This window comes from Psittacula echo, assembly GCF_963264785.1.
Source record: "Psittacula echo genome assembly, chromosome: 3".
NCBI classification, from domain to species: domain Eukaryota; kingdom Metazoa; phylum Chordata; class Aves; order Psittaciformes; family Psittacidae; genus Psittacula; species Psittacula echo.
In genome coordinates, this window is record NC_137736.1 from 58,468,232 (window position 1) to 58,481,738 (window position 13,507).

The window sequence follows — 13,507 nt, forward strand, 5'->3', positions numbered from 1 at the left end:
CTACAAAGAAAATGTCACATTTAGCTCTCTCTTCTTTTGACTACTTTTGCATCACATTTAGTTTCAGATAATGCACTGTAAATAGTATTCCTCACTGAACCTTTCCAGCCTATCCCAGTAAACCATAGTTTCTGGAGACAAACATCATATGATCCTTTTTTGTGTGTGTATAACCAATATTCATACACATACCAGTTTTGTATTAAAAACTCTTTCATACTCTGATACTCTGCTTCATATATCAGGACAAGCTGTAGGATAAAGGGAGAACTGAGTCTTAATTTTTCATAAAATATTTCTTCTGCATATGGTATCAGTGCCTAAAATCCTCTGTTTGTGGAAAAGCTGTCAGAAAAGAATAGGTGGCCTGTAAAAATGTTTTCCCTTGAAAATGATCACCATCATTACAGAACAATTCTGTTTCTGCTGTTCGCATTGGCAGATTCGGGCTTCATTTGTAGCTCTCTGTGCAGTTTCAGTTTTGCTACATGAATTGTTTATTTTAAATAAGGCTCAGATGCAGCCTAATTTACAACTAAATCAGCATGAGAGAGCTCTAAGGCAATCCTGTTCTCACTTACTGTTCACTCTTGTGATAGAGGCTACTGGCATAATCAGCTGGTGAGCACGTGTTTTGGACATTGCTCCTTCTGGGCCAATCCACAGAGGTTATGATTTGCTAACAGTCCCCTGCTAAAAATGTTGCTTCTTAGTTCAAGCTGTGGCAATTTACGTTTCCAGTTTGGTGGGACCAAAAGTTCAGCCTCAGGGTATGAAATCAGGAGGGTAACTATCGCACAAGCTCATTCAAGCTTCAACCCCCCGTGGCTGTCAGACATGTGGGAACAGCTTCCTTTGAACAAAAATAATGCATAACCCTTTATAAAAAGGCCCTTCTCTTCAGGCAGTCACTACATGGTTTTTTTTAGCACTGGAGATTCCTGGCTCAAACCCCCGCTGTTGGCCAAGGCGGCAGCTTCCCACCAGGCATTGCTGAGAATGGAGGCTCAGGCCACTTACATCTACTTAGTGCTTTTAAGGAATTGTTAATTGTAGCAACCCTTCTCACAAGTGGGATTTTATTCTGAGAATGAACATCTTGGCTGCTGTGGCAGAATTACCACTCAGTTTAAATTGGGAAATATGAGAATAGCAAAACTGGCAGTATTCTCTTGTGCATCTTCATCTTTCCTGGGTACTTTTTCTGGTGCTGTTTTGAACAGTGGGATATTTCTGAAACATGAGCTTGGTGAGTAGGTGCCAAGTTTCAAAAAATATCCATCAAGGGTGATGAGCACAGTTCTTGTGGGAAGAACTCTCGTCCTGTAGCACTTATGATGAGGATGTTGAGAGTGTGCTGGTGGACTCATGCATGTACTAATTTTGTTCTGCAGCCACTTTGCACTACTGTGAATGGTGTAAATCCAGAGACAATAAGAAGGATTGCATGTGCAATCCATAGTACAGCCTAGAGATTGTAAGAATCCAGACAATGTGAAACACAGGGCAAGGGAGGAGCATACATTTATTTATTTATTTATTTCTCTGTTCACATACCTCAATGTTAATTCTTACTTGGTGGACAGTGATATTAATATGGGAGTTCCTAATTATTTTTCTTCTTCATACTTGCCTTGTTTTTCAGGATCTTTCCATCTTCCCATCTTCCCAGCTCTGCTGGCTACCCTAGGTTTATCTCCTAGGCTGGTATAACACAATTCTCTCTTCCAATTTTTTTTTTTTTCTGCTTATTAATCAATAAAAACATATTAAAACAGTAGTGAGAGAAGTATCAACTTTTAGACACAGGAAGAACACTCAATGCAATAATTCTGGTTGTGCTTTCAGTTTTAAATTATTTTTAAAATATCCAAGGCATAATGTGGTCAGATAGTTTTGTTTCAAGCACAGATAACACTTAAGGCTCGATCACATACTGTTCTACAAGTTGGAAAGCCATTTATATACGTAAGTAAAGAAGATGGAAACTGCTATGAGGTAGTTTACCCCTTACAAAACCGTAGACGCTTGCACCAGGGCAGGTAAGGTGAGAATCAGGTAGCTGCAGTCTAGATTATAATTTGCACCAAAAATAATTTCCATTTTATTATGATTTTAAGGAGAGATCTGTTTCGTGGGATAATGTACTTGAATAGTAATTTTGATGTAAAATAGTGCAAGACTAACTACAGAGACAGCTTTTCATGCTGTTATTTAAACCCGCTATTTGCATTTATATTGCTTCATATGATGGAAAGTGTTTACATGGTATTTAAAAATTTGGGATTTATGAACTCCTAAACATACCTATGGGGTTTGAGGAAAATTCTTCTTATTTTTCTTTTTTGTGTAGTGTAGTGAAAGACTTATGAGGAAAAAGATTTAATTGTAAAGTACTCCTTAAAATTTATGAAATATTAATCAGAAAACTAAATGAACCTGAAATAATTCAGACGTTACCTAATAGTAAATCAAGCCTTATGGTAGTTTCCTGACCCTAGTAAAGTGTTCTCTCACTGGCATTAAAGCTGAGGTTTTCCAAAAATCTTAATTAAGGAAAGGTGTGCTATAGCAGAACTTGTCTTTCATTTCTTTAAAAATATAATACTTAACATCTAAATGAGTCATTATCTTGTTTAGAATTGAGAAGCAGATTCAGGACTTTTCAAGTGTAAAAGTTTAAAGTTTCATACCCACAACATACAATCTAAGCCGGTGACATGGTGTTCCTCCAAGAGCAAGTATCAGAGGTTGTTTGTGAACCTTATCTTAATTCTCCTGTTTCTGGCTTCAGCTAGGTAAGTTATGGTAATTTTTGTGTGATGATATTAGACTGCTACAGTCTTCAGATTTTTATTTGTACTGTAATACGTATAGTTCAGAAATGGTGAGCCTTCAAAAGTTAATCTGTTCTTCTGTGACTAAAACATCTCACAGCATTTCATGCTTCTCAGCCACCAGAGTACGTGAGATTCAGTCACTTCACCCTAGTGCAGGAGCTGTTGTTCGCAGGTGGGAAGGATAGGGTTTGATTAAAATTGATGCTGAAACATAAGCATCAGTTTTGCACATTTGGATCCATACTGCTTCAGCAGGGAATTAATGAATTGGTACTCAACTGTTTCTCTCTGCTTTGACGACCACACTGGGTAACACTCCATGGAAGCAACCAGCCCTGGCTTGTGGTGGAGAGAAGATGGGAGCACCAGCAGTGGAGACCACAGTGGGAAAATGGGAATGAATGGCTTCAGGTGGAACCACAGTGGGCAGAAAGAAGAGTACAAGAAGCATGGAGGCACAGGGTTGACAGAGAAGGCAAAAAGGAGAAATGTTTAGGTTAAATAAGGGTGGTAAGGCGTGAGGGGAAATCATCTGAATCTACAATGTCATCTCTCCAATTTATAACCAATGCTCGAGAGCAAAGACTAGTATTAACATTTTTTGAGGAATTTCCAGTGCACAGACAGTGACATTTTTGAGCCAGATGATAAAATTGTATTCTAAGGCTCATAAGGAGCAAAATGAAAGTTTTAACAAAAGCATTGGCCTTGTTCACCATGTGTATCCATGACTAATCTTTTTAGCTACTTATCTCAATCTGTATCTGTAATATTTTCCCTGGAGCCACTGAGCAACATTCATGTTCACTCATGGAGAATTTTGCCTTACCTGTATATTCAGGCAAACATGAGTTGATTTGCACAGGATACCCTACTGTTACTGATTTGCTTCTTCATTCACTGAGAGAGCTTGTGTACATTTGTCAAAGTCATTTAAATCATTGCTTAGACCATTCAGAAGTCATGCTTTTGTGCAAATACTTTTTAACATGTTGCATACATTAAGTATTCATACTTCACAACATCACCTTAAGATTGTCACAAAGCATTAGCATATATTGCTCTAATGTGGTTGAGGACTTAGGCGGTTTATCCAAAACCACTGAAGGAATCAATATAATTTTTAGGAATGGATCTCAAGAGTATATGTGGACCAGAAGCCTGATTTCGGTTTCTGCAGACCCCTTCTTCTCTCCATCTGCTCATTCCTTGTATTTGACATGCAAGTCTGTGTTCTGTTAACAAGGAGATTCGTTTCAGAAGTATGTCTCCAAATATATTTCACTTGCGATTTTTAGGAAACACATGCTGTCATGCAACTACATAGGACACAATGGCATTTTCAGACAAAGCATTTACACAAATGTTGCAACATTTTTTACAACTTTTCTAGTTTGATTTATAAGTGCAGTGACAAGCGGTGAAAAGTGGCCGCATCATTGGCAGATCAGAGGTAGAAGCCATGTTAGAATGGCATGTAGGGTTGACAGATAAAATGAAGGCAGCTATGAAGTGTAATGAAATAAGTGGAATAAAATTAATTCCTTGGCAGGAGAAGCCAGAATATATGAGTGTACCCTCCAGAATACAAGCTTCCAGCCAACACCTCACTTAACAAAAATACAGTCTCAGTGTAGAAGGACAAAGTACCCATGGATGGGCTAATGTCTGTTTATATGTAGGTGGCAGGCAGAATCGGGAAGCCCTGAGGGAAAGAGCAGCTGACACCTGTGGTGGTGGAAGGAAAGGGAATAGAAACCTGCAAAGAAAAGGCAGTGCTGTCAGGATGGAGCCCAGGAAAACAGCCTCTGCTGGGGCATTTTTAGAAAGCTGAAAGATATTTCTCAAAGTGTGGGAGGAGATGGGAAAGGACATGACATGTGATGCTGTGGGGTCTGGATAACAGATTTAGTTTTAAGGTTCATATGAAAAATGCAGATAATGGAGATATTTTACACAATGCTGTTACAAATCCTGATCATAATTTGTAATCTTTGTGGAAAAAAACCCCAAACAAACAAAACAGCACAACCAACAACAACCAACCAAACAAACAGAGAAATCTGAATCTATTCCTTTCAGAGACCACCATAAGTAGTGATGCTATTCATGGCTGTATTTTACAGCTGTGTGTATTCCCTGGTCACAGATACTGCTCAACAGCATGAACTCGTTTCTACAAACCTCAGGCTTGTACTTTTGTACCCAATGGGTTTCTGCCGTGAGGAAAATAAATTATGCTTAATCACTACTGAGGCTTCTCCACCCCATTATTTTGGTTCACGTTGTTTATTTTTGTTTATAGGCACTAATCAGCATAATGTTCTGCCTCCAACTGCAGGATTTGTTGGATACCTTAGGATGTTTTTTTCCTACTTGCCTGTATGTTAGTCATAGCATTTTGTATTCCTTTTCCATTTGCAAGAAGCTTGGCAAAGCATTCCTGATAAACTATCATAATTGTTTTCTCTGAGAAAAGATAAGCTGTAGCTTCAATACTGAATTAAAGAAATATACATTTTACAGAATTTTAACAGGATTGAAAAAACGCTAAATGCATATGGACAGCCACAGCCACACATACTTCTAATGCATCACACAAAGCTTGCAAAGATGTGGTATCAGATGCCTGCACAAACTTCAAAAAGCCATGACAACAGTGTGTTTTATCAGCCACTTTTAAACAGATGCTGCTACGATGATATGTTTGACTGCTGTGGTTAACACAGCTAGATCATGTGGCTGATTAGAAATACGTAGTAATTGCATGATGAATTCTGGATGATTAAATTATATACATAAAACTCGAAATTATGCTGTATGGCATGATTCACTCTCTGTGTCTGACACAGGCAAGTGAGTTCACTTGAACAGTCACACATGCATTGACTGGCTGAAAATACCCAGCACAGAGTATTTTACCTTCATCTGTCATTTTTTCCAAAAACTAACAAGAAAGTTGGAGCTGATCCTGGCATCAGCTGTGTTCTCCCCCCTTCCTACAGCATTCACGGCATGGGGCACAAGGCGGGGGGGGTGCCTCACCACTGTAGCTACCAAATGCTGACTAAGACAGCATAATTTGAGACTTCCTGTTAGTGCCACTGATGGGAACTGAAGGTTTTTTCTGGAATGAAGGAGCCAAACCCAACTCTGTGCAACTCTTCCGTTATTGCTGCTCAGGGTGTCTGGAGAGTCTGGCCCTTAATTTATAAAAGGCTATGAATGATCACAACCTTCCTCTTAATTACTAAAAATGGTATCACATTGCTCACCTGTGCTCAACACTGTGCTCACTGCCTGTTGGATATGGAGGTGGAAGGGAAGAGTGCCACCTATTTTCTCAGTTCAGCAGCTTTCTCCCACTTCTAAGTTAATTGGTCTTTAAGATCACTTACCCAGGTGGAAAAACCCTACAGTTAAGCATTGCCATGATTGGAAAACTGTGCAAATGACCATACAAGGAGAAGTTGAAGAAAAAACTTGCAAATAAGCTCTATGATTGCAAAATGCAAAGAGTTCAGCAGATCAGAACTGTCCTTGTGATTTTAGCAAGCTTCACAGGCACTTTTTCCAGCTGGCTTTAAACCATAGATAGAAAAAACCTAGTCCAGTTTAATTTAATTTTCTGCTATAGCAGAGACAGAATCCATCCCTTTTCCCTCATTGCCAGCAATGTGGAGATTTCACTGAACTCTGCCACCCTTTAAAACGCAGGTGGTTTGGAGGGAGAGGGAAATGATTTTTTTGCCAGATGCAGTTTCACTGGAGATTGGTAGTATGATGATATGCCTGTTTGTAAAAGTATTTAAGTACTTGCCTAATTTTAGGCATATGGGTATTATCCTTTTTTTTTTTTCCTAAGATTATCACATGCTTAAAATGAATACACACTTTCTTAAAATATGTATGGGTTTGGAGATTTAAATACACCCACATTCTGCTGATAAATGTCAAGTCTTCTGAAACAATTTATATTTCTGGTTTTGCCCCCTAGGTGGACACCCATGGAAACATTCTGTTAACATCGCTTGAAATTCACAACGAGGTGGCGAGCAACGAGGTCACCACCAGTGTTACGGAAGCCCGAAATTCAACGATATCCTTTGACAACTCAGGAATACAGTACAGAAAACAAAGCTCACATCGTGAAAGCCTTGGAAGACGTTCATCAGAAAGGCCAGGCACCCACAGCAGGAGGGGCCATTTACGAAGGAGGTCTTCACAACTGAAAATAAAAATCCCTGATCTAACAGATGTGAATGCCATCGACAGATGGTCAAGAATGGTTTTTCCGTTCACATTTTCTCTTTTCAACCTAATTTACTGGCTATACTATGTTAACTGAGTGACTGAACTTTTTTAAAGGACTTCAATTATAACAAGAGAAGTACTACTTGCTTGCACAGTTTATATATATATTTATACATAAATATATATATATATGAACTTATAGACCATACCCATGTATGTGTGAATACATGTAGCAAAGAATTGTGTGTACTTAAAAGCACATACTGCAAAGGAAATGTATATGTATGCACACACACATGTACACATTGAGGTTATGGACACTTTAACATAGAATGCACTTCAGAGGAACTTTTTTAATCAAAAGGCAGGTGTTGTCAAAACAACAAGCCTTGAGAAAGTAAGTGTTGTATATTATCCCTACAAGACTTTGATTGTCATAGAAATTTTCAAACAGCTGTAAACATGTATAAAGTCAGTATTGAGTAACATTGTTTGTAAATGCTGCTGTACACGCTAATCATAAAGCAGTAGAGTTACACTGGTAAGTTTAAAGTAAGTCGTTTATACTACAGATCCATCAACTATGATTTCATTGAGCCAAATTTATTTTTCTTTGCTAAAATTTCTTGGGTTTATGTATGTCATAATACTTTTTTTCCCCACTCCTGAATGGACGTTGTTTTTAATGATCTCTTGCTTTCTCTTCTGTAGTAAGCAAGGTGATCATGGGAGTGTTGCTCTAGGTTTTTGGAGACAAACACATGTTCATAATATTTCAAACAAGCATTTTAAGTGTCCATCAACAGTGAAATGAATCTTTTGTAAGTACTGTAAATGTACACACATTTCCCTTCCCTTGGACTGGTTCCAGCTGCCATGTCGTTTTGAAAAAGAACAGCACATTTTTAGTATAATTTAGCTGAGAATTCAACTGCTGTCAATGTGTTCTGCATCTGTTGTAAAGATTGTTATTCCAGTGAAAGCATAGAAGATGTCTCAGGTTATTTGCTACTTTGACATGAAACCACCTAGCTGCAGCCTTTTTTAAACATGCATTCACATTATTTAACATTCTTATAACATTGTATGTTAATGTAAAATATATTTGCATAATATGCATATAAGTATATTTTCTCAACATTTTTCTTCCCTGTGCTTGCTATTGTGACTGCATGCTATGTCATATTTTTGTTTCTGTGATATTACAACTTTTTATTCTCTAGAATGGAGCGAATAGAGCACTTCTGATACTTTGATTCAGTAATGGAGCATTTTCATATTTTATTTATATACTGAAAGTATATACACATCCACTTATCAAGGTAGTGTGCTGTCATCACAAATCAGAAGAGATAGCAAACAGTATGTTTTGTTTCAGCATTAACTATATTCTAAGATATCCTTCATGCAAATGTGACCATTTTGGTTTTCATCTCAATTCATTCCCTCACGGCCATTCCAACTTTTTTCAGTTTAGTAGATTGTAGTTGTCAAGGTATGCCAATTGCAGATCTGTAAACTTAATTTGCTATTTATCAGAACTAAAACTTTCTAAAGAAAAGAAGATATATTTTTTGTAAAGTGTTTCTATCATGTACATTCTCAATAACAACAAAAACAGTAGCATAAATAGATCTTTAAAAGAAAAATAAAAAAAATCAGGCTTAGCCCTGCCAGTTCTCTGCATGTAGAATTCCTCTGGACATGGATAGGAATTTGGGGCAGAGAGAGAGCTTTGGATGCTAGCTAGAGATGCCTATGGGAGAAAAATGTGTGGATATGCATCTACCAAAAACACCAAAAAGGGATGAAGCTGAAGAGGCTGCTTTAGCTCTGTAATGACCCACATTCTCCTTAGTACTTGGTTTATCTGTGAGTAGAGCAATGATACTTGTGTTGCTGCCGTGTAAAGTCCATTACTGTTCCCACCCCTGACTATTTGCAGCTGAACTATGAAACTTTGCTCTGGGCTGAAATGCAGCATAGATGAACCTGGGTTGCAAAGTCGGTGTTGCAGTCTCATCCTTGGGGCTGCTCCTTGAACAGGAATGGGCTCCACACATTTGCCTTGCAGCAAAGCTGCAATGTGATCTCCAGCCGCTGTCGTGTGCAGGATCGGCACTGCAGTCCTGCTGCATCCTTGGCAGTGGTGCAAAGTGGCTCTAACTGCAGTGTTTAAGCACTGTATCTGCAGACAACTATACAGTATGAAGAGCCTCAAAGGAGCCCGTACAGCTGGAGCAGAAAAACTTTGCTTTTAAAAGCTCCTCAGTATTATCTCCCATTGGTAAACCACAGTGTATTATGAGCTCTCTAATACCACTTCAAACTGTGAAGGGATTAGAGAGCACATTGTCATCATTATAATCAAAGTAACTAAACAATTAACACCCTTCCAAAGTACAGATTTGGTAGAATTGCTGAAAAGACCTCCCAAGTTTTTATCCTAATGACAAAATAGAATTAAACAAGAAGATCTGGGTTTTTATAAAAATGATAAATGGAAGGCTTTGCTTTAGAAAATTACCCTAATGAAATTATCATCAAGCAAGTCTTTCAGTAAGTGCCCTAAAGAGCTACCCTGAAAATGGGATTTAAAAGAAAAGTGGTCCCACCTTCATGGTTTAATCACAGTTAAATTCTGTGTTTTCTTCAAGTCCCAGCTCCTGTAGATCCTGTGGTCAAGCAGAGATCTTCAACAAGAAGAGACTGTTTAGTTGTGATCAAAATGTGTACTCCAAATCCTGGTGAAATCAGTTCTCCAGTGGCTTCAGTCAGGATTTCCAAGCAGGTGGAAAATCACTGTCTAGCCAGAGCAAAGGGGCAAGGTGTGTTTTCGGGACCATGCATAGGCAAGAGAACTTAGTGTCTGAGGACTCCCCTTCTCTTACCCTTTGCACAACTGGAAAGTAGTGTGTTACTGTAGACCCTTCCATGAAACTGAATACCCCACCTTGCCTGTCATTGCAAAAAGTATGCAGTTGCACGTTTCAGAGTTTTCATGAGATTTCATCAGCTTAGTTGAGTTACGTGGAACAGAAACAGCTTGAACTTTGAACAGATCAAAGTCTTGGTTTGTCTTGAAAAAAATGAGGGAAATCTCACTTCAGGTTAACACTTCATCTCTAACATGCATTTTTGTGCCTTTTTTTGCCAATTCCCTTCCTCCAGCCCCAGCACCACTTCTTGCACACAGACACACACACACATGTTAAAAACAGTGTTTGCCTTGACCTCCCATTTTCTGGCTTTTGTCCCTTTATGCTAGCTGCAGTGTATGATTTTAACCACAGATGGCTTTAAGACTAAAAATGGTAATTTCAACCAAATTGAACCAGAATAATGTAATTAATTAGCTATGATTTCATAGCTAATTAACTCCTTTCTAACTCAACACTACTATAAATAACATTTACACACCATTTGTTTGTAAAATGCATTTAAAAATAAAAGGAACTATCTTGTGTTATTGCCCAAAGGGTCAATAAACAGTAGAAATATTAAGGTGGTTTAACTCTAAGTTGATTTCATCCTATTGTGAAGATAAACCAAAACCCAGTCTTTTTTGCTTAAGGCACATCTATGTATTTTTGGTATTCAACAGTGAAAAAAAAAAAGAATAGTAAAATGGAATGATGAATAGATGCTTTATGAAAATATTGATGAATGAATATTCATTTATTAAAAAGGATTTAAAGATTAATTGTTTACTGTTTTTTTCTAGGGATGGAGTGTGATGACTGTCTAAATTTTAATGTTTAATTACATGCTAAATATCATGCAATTGTTAATGTTACACAATTAAAAAACCCACTCAAAACTAACAAAAAGCATTTTCTTATTGACATAGAAGTAGCAAAAGGGATTCTTAAGCATTAAACTACTATATTTCCTGGTGTTTTCTTTGTTAGGTTATCGAAAAGGGAATCCACTGCATCCAGTGTCTTAGCAGGACTCTTAGTAGCAAACCAACCTCTGTTCAAGCTGGGGCATTGCCAGTTAGGAGCAAAAAGTTTGCCCTCTGCCTTGCATGAAAGCTCTACCTGCCCAGGAGGCAAAAGAGTACTCGATACCAGAACAAGACAGTGCTGTCCTGTTTATTTGTTTCATTAATGAAGTTATATATATTTCAAAACCAAACAAACAAAATATCCTTTCTCCAGCTATGATAATTGTATCAGGACTGCTGATTGTGTTCATTACCCTTTTTATTGCTAAATATTACTAAGTTATTTTAGAGGAGTCAGGATAAGAACAGATTCCAGGATGGGTTTTTAAAGTCATCTGGACAATAGTTCACCAATCCCTTTCCCCAAAACCAAGAAATATTCTCGAGATTTGGAAAGCAGTCCATCCTTATAATCAATTGCCAGACTTTGTGTTAGAACAAGCTGTCACACACTTGCTTAATCTCATAATAGCTAATGATACATGTCACAACTTTTAGAAGTAGGTAAAATATTCAGCACCATAGACGTGATTGCAAAGCCTTTGAAGTTAACAGAACGGCTCCCTCTGACTTCAGCACATTTCTGCTCACTTTTGGCAACGCATCCCAGATCATAAGTAACATCTATTTATTCCAGTCCAGAGTAGGAAAAGTTAATGATGTACTAAGCTTAGTTGTGATTGGTAATATCTGGTAAGAGATGTATTTCTTTGTGTATTTTGGAGCTGATGTAGGATAAACATGACCAATTAATTGATTAAGTACTACTTATTAATCTAAAGGAGTTCAGGTACTACTAGAAATTATTTGCTGTTTTCCCCAAATAAATATGGTCTTATTAGTATCAAGACTATTTCCACAGATGCTGGCTTTATAGTCATACAGCATCACTTGTCATACTTGAAAACTAAAGCCACGTGGATGAGATATGTAATAATACAAAAATAAAAACTACTGCCCCTAGAATCAGCCAGAGTTTAAATTATTGCCCAATTAACTGAACTTTAGGTAATGCTTAAGCAAGCACAGTATTTTTTTGGACAACGTCCCTTACCTTGCAATAAGCTAATGCATTTGCTCCAGCGTTGCAGCCTAATTTAGATTAGCATCTTCTGTTCTCCCCCAGAAAGAAGGGAAAACCCCAAAGTGGCTGATTAGGCCAAGTTTGGCCCTCGCCTGGCATAGCTCCAGTGAGGTACAGGGAGAGGTGCTTTGCTTTCCCTACACAGAACTCCCTGAATCCCTCCTTGGAGGCACTGTACTCTCTCCTTTGACTCCAGAGGGAGCCTTAGGGTAAACTCTAAATTATCCCCCAGCTTACCACCAGCAGTTGGCTTTTTTCAGATGGTATTGCTCCTGCCGCAAAAACTGGGAGATAAAGAAGCTATTATCCTAGCTGGCAGAAGCACACCAGCAAACAGCATGCGTACTCAGGACTATGATACATCATAGAATCATAGTACCGTTTAGGTTGGAAAAGAGCTTTAGGTTATTCATTCTAATACTGCATTTAAATATATCTCAGTTTATGTTCTAGCCTTCAAGAGTTAGCATACTTGTCTCCAGGTGCTGATGCTTTTTATATGAATGTACTTGGGAGTCTGTGGCAGAGCATGGGAAGTTTTCTAAAGTCTTTAAATCAGTTCAGCAGCATTTTCCTGGGCATTTTCTCTGTCCTTCACCCATATCACAGGTCAGAATTTATATCACCTTTGCACTAGGTTAACCACCTGTCTACAGATTACCGAGAGCCCAAGCCTGCAGACGTGTGGTGCCAAGCTGTACCATTAGATCTTCTGCTTGTTAGAAAGTATCTCACAGATCAGATGCTATATTAGTCTAATAACTAACTGCTGCTTCACACTTCATCTAAAATGCCAATGCTACCACTATAGACCCCATTTTCCTCTCCTTTGAGAATTACAAGAAAAAGAGGAATTTGCAGGCTGTTGGGCAATTACGAACCTCTCTCTCTCTGTACACACAGGCTCAAATTTTGCTTCACGTTATACTTTTAATCCACAGGGACAAAAGTAATTTGGTACAAAGTTCTTCCTGCTTAGGGCTACTCTTAAGAGTCTGTAGTCCAAAATGCCAGTAATGTGGGTAGATGCAAAAGTACTTAAAATTATTATCACTGAAGCCTGGACAGCTCCAGGCTGTTAGCAATGAAGATCCTGGACAGTTCCACACTGGAGGCGTTTTTAATTCCAGGGATATTTAATATGAAAGGCATTAACAATTGTGGGAGCAGGAATCAGCATGCAGTAAATCTCCCAGTGCAGGCAGCCCAAGAGCTAGGATGGAGTCAGGCACTTGTGCTCCTCTCACTTTCAAAGGTCTTTTTCTTGGCTGAGCAGCTGGAGAGTTTTGATGGTGTCGTGGTTTAAGCCCAGCTGGTAACTCAGAAGCTTGCAGCTACTCACTCACTCTCCCCCTTTTTCTCTGCCCCACTCCTGGTGGG

At 38.4% G+C, this 13,507-nt stretch overlaps 1 protein-coding gene across 2 annotated transcripts in view; it reads left to right on the forward strand.

The window, feature by feature from the left end:
- Positions 1–7,188, forward strand: part of GABRB3 (gamma-aminobutyric acid type A receptor subunit beta3) — a gene marked incomplete at both ends in the record, with an annotated part of 197,417 nt that extends 190,229 nt beyond the window's left edge. For both annotated transcript variants that reach the window (XM_080612703.1, XM_080612704.1), the window contains one exon: positions 6,838–7,188. In XM_080612703.1, the coding sequence (XP_080468829.1) occupies positions 6,838–7,188 (351 nt within the window). The remainder of the gene's footprint in view (positions 1–6,837) is intronic.
- Between the last annotated feature and the right edge of the window lie 6,319 nt (positions 7,189–13,507).